Genomic DNA, 9013 nt, shown 5'->3' on the forward strand with positions numbered 1-9013 from the left:
CACCGGCCCGGTTAACAGGTTAAGCAGCATTTGGAGACAAAAACGATCTCTACGCACACAATAGTTTTATATTGAGTAGCAGAACTAATCTCCATGCATATTTACTAGGGTGACCAGACGTCCCCGAAAATTACACGCATTGCTATTTTTCATTCATTCATTGTTAAAATGGATGCTCAGGCTGGTGTCCCGGGCCCCGATGAACACGTAGCTAAAAAGCAAAAACATATCTGCAGGTACCGAGAGGACTGGGTAAGGAAATACTCCAGGATTACTGCAGTTTTACATGATGCAGACAAATCATTTTGCAATGTATGTAGGAAAGAGTTTGGTATTTCACACGGGGGGGGGAGTCAGACATCAGGCTACATGCTAGCAGCAAACTACATATAACTAACAGCACAACTGTACAGACCAACTCTTTGTGTTTATTTGTTTCATGACACAAGTTCATGATTTTAATGTTTTTTTATTTTTATATTTGGATGTACATGACAGACAGTTGAATTCCTGAATAAAAATAATAAATAATTTTGGTGTAGAGTTTTGAAATTCATGTCGTCCTCCCCGAACCATCCACCCCCGCCACCCCCCCAACCTGCCTCATTGGGCGCTCTTATACTTCTTCACCTTACTTCCTGCAGTTGCTCCCGTCAGAACTACAACGACCATTAGAGGGCGCCACCACTAGAAACCTAAATATAGGCTGTTAAATCTTTTGTGTTCTGCTGCGGGGAAAAGTTTTGGTCACCTTCTCTGGTTCACTGTGACGGTTTCAACAGATATTAATTAAATGTTAGTTAGTTAGCTGTAAGTTGATGTCTTATTTCTATCATCTCATCCCAGAAGTAGAGCAGATATTATATTTTAATTCATTGAGATGTTCAAAGCGTTTCCTAACAAATGTTTTTCCTTCTTTTTGGTCTCATACACATTTCAATATAGTCATTTACTTTCTTCCAGTTATAACTAATTTAGGCTATGTACATCCAAAAACTGGGTTTCTTTTGCTTTGTTGTTATTTTTGTACAGATAATGGCAAGACTTAGGGACCGACCACCGAAAAGAGAAACAACAAAAATATTTATTAATTTAATGATTAAATAAGGTAGTGTCTCCAAACTTACCTCAATTATAACTTGTCTCCTGCTAGTTGTACTACTGCACTTCCTTTTAAAAAATAAGCATATGCCTATTTTTGAAAATATATTTGTATCTCTTCTCGGTATTGTAGTTTGTATACGGTCCCGAAGCACTGTCTTGCCGTCTCAACACCGGAACTAAACAGAGCTGAATCAGCACAACTTTGATGCATTTCTTTCACATCCACTGCAGTCAGATTCACTGTGTTCACTCAGACGGAATCACATCACATGGTTAGGCACTTGTAATGACATTTTGAACATGTTAAGAGGCATGTTTAAACCTTGCCCTGTTTTAGCCTCCTGGGTGCTAACGCTAGCAGGAGGATAACACGGTGTAGGCAACACCGATTATTTTCATTTTTCTCGATACTGACAGCACTCCAAATTTACAACCAACAGAGCTACGTGTTGAAATAGACCAGAATTCTCCTTTAACAACAACCTTGTAACTAAAAAACATTTAAATGCTACATTTCAAATGTCAAGAATATTTCACTTCATTCATAATTATAATACAATTATTTTATGAATTATGCATGTATATATTTTTGAATTAGCTTTTTGAAAAAATCTCACATACCCCCTGCATTCCTCCAAAGTACCTTAGGGGTACGTCTACCCCATTTGAGAATCAGTGACCTAAATAACAAGCTCTAGACTCCCTTTTGCATGTTGACGTGTGAAACATGACGTGTTCTGGCTGCAGGAGGTGTCCAACCGGCGTGACAGGTCTGCCCTGCAGACACACCTGATCAATTAGAGAGACAATTACTGTAGAAACACCTGATCAGTCAGAGAGGGGTCTCCTGCAGACACACCTGATCAGTCAGAGAGGGATCTCCTAGTGGCAGACAACGGTTTGTTGAACAAAGCTGGAAACAAAGGCATCGCCACGGTGATCGGGAAAAAAACGGTGAGTAGGGGAGACCAGGATGGCTGTAACATGTTTGACATTTACTGTCTTTATCTTGGACTTCTTTAAAGCCTCGGTGCGTTTAAAACAGAGCCGGCCCTAAACAATTTAATGCTCAAAGTGCATCTAGTTTTGCATCTCTTTTTCACATTTTTTTTACCGTTGTTATCACCATATCTGTGTCTAAAACAATGGAAAACCTAGAGCAGATAATAAATAAAGAACTAGAGTCATTAGATCTGATAAAAAAGTATTTTTGTTACATTCATTCAGCTCGGGTGCTAGACCTAAACCTTGAAATGGAAATCCCTGCACTGTAAACCCAAATGTCAAATTAATTAATTGGAATAAGTAATGTCAGCTTCAGAAGTTCTACTTACTTAAAAACGTTGAGTGCCAGTTACATATACTATTTTGTGAGTTTAGTGAACTCTTATTTTTTGATTCATAGGAAGTTTAGTGAACATGAAGTACTGAGTTTTTATACTTAAAATTATTCAGTTATGTTAATTTTATATTTTCGAGTTGCATATACTGATAATATTTGAGTTGGTTTAATTAGCATTTTAATTTATCGGTAAACTAAGAAAATGCACGTTATTCTCTTATTTCACGTTACTCTAAATATTTAACAACCTCAGACGTTTGAGTTTATAAACTCAATTGTGGCAACTGATTACAGAGTACTGCTTACTTATTCAGGTTTACAGGTGTAAGCAAAAGTACTTTCTTATTTATTGACACTTATGTGATTTTTTTCTTTAATTCTTATTTTTTCACAATGTGTTTTTTGAAATCTTTTTTGAATAGTTTTTAAAACTCAAACTTAAAATTCTCAGAGTGAAAAACCCAAATAAAATGCCCAAAACTGACTGCCCATTACAGTTTCCATTCCATGTTGCGTCCCATAGTGCTAGGGGTATCAGGACATAGACATAAACCAGATGTAATTGGTGTTTTGAAAGGATATTTATTTAGAATAAGGCAAACAGAACAACTACAACTACTCTTAAAAGAATTGAATCTCTATCTAAGAAAGCCATAAAAACGTTTGATAAAAAGGCATTGTCATTTCACCATTGCGATATCTTAGAGAGACAAAACATTTTAAGCTTTAAAAATTTTAAACATTTCAAGTATGCTTATTTGGTATATGAAGTGTTACATAATTTTGCCCCCCACCCCCCTCTGCTGCACTATTTTTCCAAAGACTTGAAAGCGAAGGTAGTACACGGGCCTCTATAAAAGGGGAATGTGTGATACCATTTAGACGACCCACTTTTAGACAAAACGTATTGTCAATAATAGGAGGTAAACTCTGGAATAGCTTGCCCCTCCCAATAAGAGAGTGTCCTACACTTAAAACAGTGGCTTCTAGAAAATTTAGAGATGCACTCACTTTTAACTGTCACACATTTAATTAAATCATCCATACACTTTCACTGGTAAACTGAATGCAGTATAAAGGTGGATGAATAATGTCTTTGTCATCATGTATTTTTGTTTTGTCAATGTATATGTCACCATTATGTGCCTTTTAATGTATAGTGAATGAATGCTGTCTGATTTCTGGCTGTCTCGATGTTAGTCCTATGTCACCTGCCTAAGGACTGCAGATGAAAAGTAGTTATTTTTACTAATTCTTGCATATTTACATGGTGTTTTTTTACAACAATGTTCATAAATGTTAAATAAATAAATGCATGGTCCCTACCAAATAAACCAATAAAAATAAAATAACGGAAAAATGGGCCAATGGGTGCTGTGGAAATCAACAAAGAAAATAACAAAAATAGATCCTCATTTTTAATCATTTAAAATTATCAGATTGAAACATCCAAATGAAAGGCCCAAAGCTGTTTACTCGTTACAGTTTCCATTTTCATTTCTGTTACGTCCTGTAGTGCTACGGGTATCAGGACATAAAGCAGATGTAATTGGTATGTAATTTGAAAGGATATTTATTTAGAATAAGGCAAAGAGAACTCACAATGGAAAAATGGGCCAATGGGTGTTGTGGAAATCAACAAAGAAAATAACAAAAATAGATCCTCAAAAGGAAGACTACTGCTACAGCTATGAGAAAACAAAAGGATAAACTATAATTATCTTTAACTAAAAAACTTTGCAAAACAAAAACACAATGCACACAGCCCCCTGAACCTAGTGTAATTATACAAGACAAACCTGTTAAGTGCAAGAGTGATGTCAGTTATTAAAGCTCAAACCCCTGGCCCATTTCCTCACACAGACATACAATGAGGAAAACTAATCTGTTCTGACAGCTGCCTTGAACTGCCAGTCAAGCAGGCTATTTAAGCCAAAGGCAGACTTCACCGGAGCTCCTCGATTGGGGCAGTGGTAGCATGCCGCACCAATCAGACTCACCTTCTCAGGGAACACAGGAACTGGGCGAACTTCCCTTGGCCAACTAATCCTCAGCATGGGATGGCACAGCCTGCTTTGCATCTCAGATAAAACACAATCAGTTAAACACACACACGAGGGTGCCGGATGCAGCCATAACAATTTCTATGACTGTTTGCAGTTCTTTTATTCTTGCTGAATAGGCTGTCTTTATAAGAAAAATAGTAAAAACAGTAATGTTTTAAAGTGTACCTTTGAAAAGCTGCGAGCCGAGCTGAAAGAGTTGTCAGATGGATGATAATCTACACCTACAGTGACTTCTGGGTGCACGGCTCAGTAGCAACCTGGGCTCATGCTCACTGCAGACTCTCAACACCCTCTCTTTCCTGAATATGAACTTCTGCCATCGGGGAGAATATTTAGTGTGCCAAGATGTAAAACATACAGACTTAAGATATCGTTTATTCCAACCTCTATCAAGTTGCTGAACTCCAACAGTAAATCTTAGCACAACAGAGCAAAGTTCAATAAATACTTTAATCATTACAGTCACTTTTTAAAATGTGAAATTGTCTTTACAGTCATGTGTCCTTCCTTCATGTTCTAAGATGCTTCGTTGATCTTATGTCCAATGGCCGATGTTGTGAAGAAGATCTGCCAGTTGGCAGGAAATATCTCCCCTTTCACTTTTTTGTGATCTTAACTAACGGTAGTCGTTTTGGTGTCTAAACTTAGCTGTTGTCATTGCAGGTCAGTCACTATTTGTCGGCTAATTGTAACCGTAAAGACCACTTAACTCCACTTTCACGTAAGCAATGGCAGTCACGGAAATTTCGAAGAATATACATACCTGTTTATGCGAATAAGTTGTCTCATGAACAGTTCCTATGATATCCAACGATACATGGTGAGGTTTGAGGTGACAGTCTGGACAGTTTAGGGTTAGCAGATAAAAGGTAACCGTCCTGCAGCGACAACACTTAATGAAACAACTACATAGACAAGCAAAACAACCATTAAAATAGACTCAAAACTATCATCCAAAAGACTACAAATCTGCTCAAACAAAGGTCCCTGGAACATTTTCATGCTAAAATGTTGATTTATTCAAAATAATTTAAATTCGAAATGTCCTTTCTATAACCTGATCTCCTTACCTACAGGTTACCCCTCTGAAGAATGGACGTCAACAACACTACACAGGACAACAGCATCTTTATCAGCATCACTTCACAGGACAACTTCACAAACAACAGCATTCCAACTCTATATCCATCAGAGATCAGTGACCCTTTAGGCATTCCTTCAGACTTCAACCCTCAAAGCTCTGATATTTACACCAGCATATTTACCTCAGGCTCCAGTAATCTCACCAACAGCACCTCAGGCTCCAGTAATCTCACCAACAGCACCTTCGGCTACCTCAATGACACTGAAGCTGGATTCATCACATATGTGGTGACATACATCATCATTTCCATCGGCCTTCCTTTGACCATCATCGCCATCTACTCTCTCTACTCTCTGGTATGAACATTAGGAATGATATTTATTTATTTACTATATGTGTGTATAGAATCTGGGTCAGGCACCAAGTTTCCAAGGTTGTGTCCTCTTGTTGTCCAGGGGGTTCACTTAAACGTACATTTTGTAACCAAATCCACAATCTTTTCCTAACCCTAACTGTCCCGTGTCTTACCTAAATGTAAATTTTGTAACCCAACGCACAATCTTTTCCTAACCCCAACTGTCCCATTCTTGTCCTGTGTGTCACTTAAACATAAAGCTTGTAACCCCATCCATGATCATTCTCTAACTCTAAGTGGTTTTACCCTGCACGTTGAAAGGTGAAACTTTATGGGTGCTGACCAAGTGTCAGTATTTGACGAGTTGTGCATATGAGAATGTGTTTCTGACAGCAAAAAAGAGTTTGAATAAAAATATGAAATTCAAAAAAGGCTGACTGACTGTAACTGCTGAGCAGAGAGTTCAGATTTTCTTTGATTTACTTTTACTGCAGGTACGAAATGATCACGTTGTTCCCATCTACGTCATCAACCTTCTGATTTCTGACCTCATCCAGCTCTGCTGCATGATCTGGGACGTGGCACAACCTAAGAACACGATAATGTACATTATCTACAATAGTATTTACAGCTACAGTCTGATGACCAGTGTTGGCTTCATGGTGTTCATAGCAATGGAAAGGTATATGTCTCATATCATAGGAATTGTTTTGCATGCATTTTTTGTACAATATCATCAGAATCAGCTTTATTGGCCAGGTTTGCGTAAACAAACAAGGAATTTGACTCTGGTTAATCTTTTCTCCCATCTAAAACACTCAATTAACATATAAAGAATAAAAACAGAAAGGACAATAAGAAATATAAAAAAATACTGTTAAGTATGCAGTATAACAATACACAATACAATAGAATTTACAAATTTACAAAAAAATATACAATAACAATTGAAGAGAGGGAAGGAATAGTACAATATTAGTGTAGTCCACATTTAAGATTTAAATATAGTGCAATGTGGTTCAGTGCAATCATAATATAATAATAACAATGTTGTAATTGTTCAGTGTAAGGGTGGGGGCTATTTCTGAGCGTTCAAGAGAGTGACTGCTTGGGGAAAGAAACAGCTGGTTTTGGCGAACAGAGCTCTGTATCTCCTGACCCTGGACCGTACTAGTCCTGGATGGAGGGAACCTCAGCTCCAATGATCCTATCTGCAGCCCTAATTGTCCGTTGCAGTCTGGCCTTGTCCCGTTTGGTGGCTGACCCAAACCAGGCAGTGATGGAGGTACAGATGACAGACTGAATGATGGCTGAGTAGAAAGTGGTCAGCGGCTCCTTAGGCTGATTAAACCTCCTTAGCTGTCACAGGAAGTATAACCTCTGCTGGGCCTTTTTCTGGGAAGAGTCAATGTGGGGAGACCATTTTAGGTCCGGTGAAATGGTTGATCCCAGGAACTTAAAGGAATCCACAGTGGATACTTTGTCGTTCTGGATGGTTAGGGGTGGAGTGGGCGGGGGGGGGACTTCTCCTAAAGTCCACAGTCATGCAGTACAAACCTGTTGATGAGAATACGTTGATCCAGCATGTGTAACTCCTTCTGTGTAATGTATCTCTCATATCATAGGAATTGGTGTGCATGCATTTTCGTTCAATATCATACCAACCTGTTCATATGAATAGTTTGATCCAGCATGTATATCTTCTTCTTCTTCTGACCATTGGATTATTGAAATCTGAAGCTGTTTATCTTGTATTTCAGGTATTTGCTGATCGTCTTCCCACTGTGGTACCACTGTAGACGAACCATCAAGTCCACTGTGGTGATCTGTGTTGTGGCCTGGGCCCTTCCTTCTCTCTACCTTTTCACTATATTTTTCGGCAGTAATTTTGACATCCCACAAATCATCGCTGTTGTCTTTCTGCTCCTTCCCCTTCCACTGCTCATATTTTTCTGCTGTGCGACTCTCAAAGTCCTGTCTGCCAACGCCTCGATCCCGCCTGACGAAAGACGACGAATTGTAGGAACTTTGTTCCTCGTGCTGTTAATTTACACGCTGCTTTTCCTACCCAACATAATTTTGATAATGGTAGTGAGATACACAAGCGACAAGTCACTAACTAATACTCTCTTCTACCTGTCTACTGTGTTTCTTAATTTGAATCCTCTTGCAGACTTGGTTCTGTATATCTTCATGAAGAAAGGGGCCCTAGGCAAGATTTTGGCCTCTGTGCATTGTTGCAGAGTGGAATACAAAGATGTCAGCAGTCTGGAAAACAATACTATCAGTGACAAATAGAAAATTGGACTCAGGCAACATCCACACTGCTACGTTTTGATTTTTAAGCAGCATTTGGAGACAAAAGCGATCTCAACGCACACAATAGTTTTATATCCAGTAGCAGAACCAATCTTTGTGCATAATTACACATTTGACAACACATATCCCATGACCATTCACACACACTGGGCATGTGTAGTAAATATTCATCAATGCTAACCCATTATAGCATATGCTAACATGCTAACATATTTTTACATATGCCAACAAGCTAGCATATGCGGATGTGACGGTTCTACTGGTTTTTCTGTGTCAGTAAAAAAGGTTATCTGTGTTAGTAGAAAGGTAGCTATCATATGCCAACATACTAGTATATGTTAACGTACTAACACTTACTAGAGAGTGTTCTAAAATATGGTATCACAGCCTGGTATGGTAACCTGACAGTACAGTCCAAATCACAGATCGCTCGTCAGGTACAGACAGCTATGAAGATTATGGGGGTCAAAAGCCATCTGTCCCCCAAGACAATTTATGAGCAGTCGGTTATCAGACAGGCACAAAAAATAGTTTCCAATCCGACCCACATACTTCACCCATAATTTCACCTTTTACCCTTTGGTAGAAGATTCAGGGTACCTAAATGCAGGCTAAACCGATATAAACACTCATTTGTGCCTATGTCCATTAAGCTTATCATCACTAACATGTAGGCTGGCTGGGTTGTGCACTATGTCATTGCACAATAAGTAGGTTATTGGGGTTATGCAATATGTTTTTGG

At 38.6% G+C, this 9013-nt stretch overlaps 1 protein-coding gene across 1 annotated transcript; it reads left to right on the forward strand.

The window, feature by feature from the left end:
* Positions 1–5604: 5604 nt before the first annotated feature.
* LOC114571793 (mas-related G-protein coupled receptor member A4-like) lies at positions 5605–8249 on the forward strand. The gene is made up of 3 exons (XM_028602986.1): positions 5605–5952; positions 6446–6633; positions 7712–8249. Exons 1-3 carry the CDS (start codon positions 5605–5607, stop codon positions 8247–8249), a joined length of 1074 nt encoding a protein of 357 aa, XP_028458787.1.
* The last annotated feature ends 764 nt before the right edge of the window (positions 8250–9013 follow it).

Source organism: Perca flavescens, chromosome 17 (genome assembly GCF_004354835.1).
Source record: "Perca flavescens isolate YP-PL-M2 chromosome 17, PFLA_1.0, whole genome shotgun sequence".
Taxonomy (NCBI): domain Eukaryota; kingdom Metazoa; phylum Chordata; class Actinopteri; order Perciformes; family Percidae; genus Perca; species Perca flavescens.

What these genes read in the sequence shown, in the direction of transcription:
- LOC114571793 (XM_028602986.1), top strand. Translation starts at nt 5,605, where the DNA reads ATGGACGTCAACAACACTACACAGGACAACAGCATCTTTATCAGCATC. An exon ending in TCTACTCTCTCTACTCTCTG is followed by an intron (nt 5,953 to 6,445) that starts GTATGAACATTA and finishes CTTTTACTGCAG; the next exon opens with GTACGAAATGATCACGTTGT. An exon ending in GTGTTCATAGCAATGGAAAG is followed by an intron (nt 6,634 to 7,711) that starts GTATATGTCTCA and finishes CTTGTATTTCAG; the next exon opens with GTATTTGCTGATCGTCTTCC.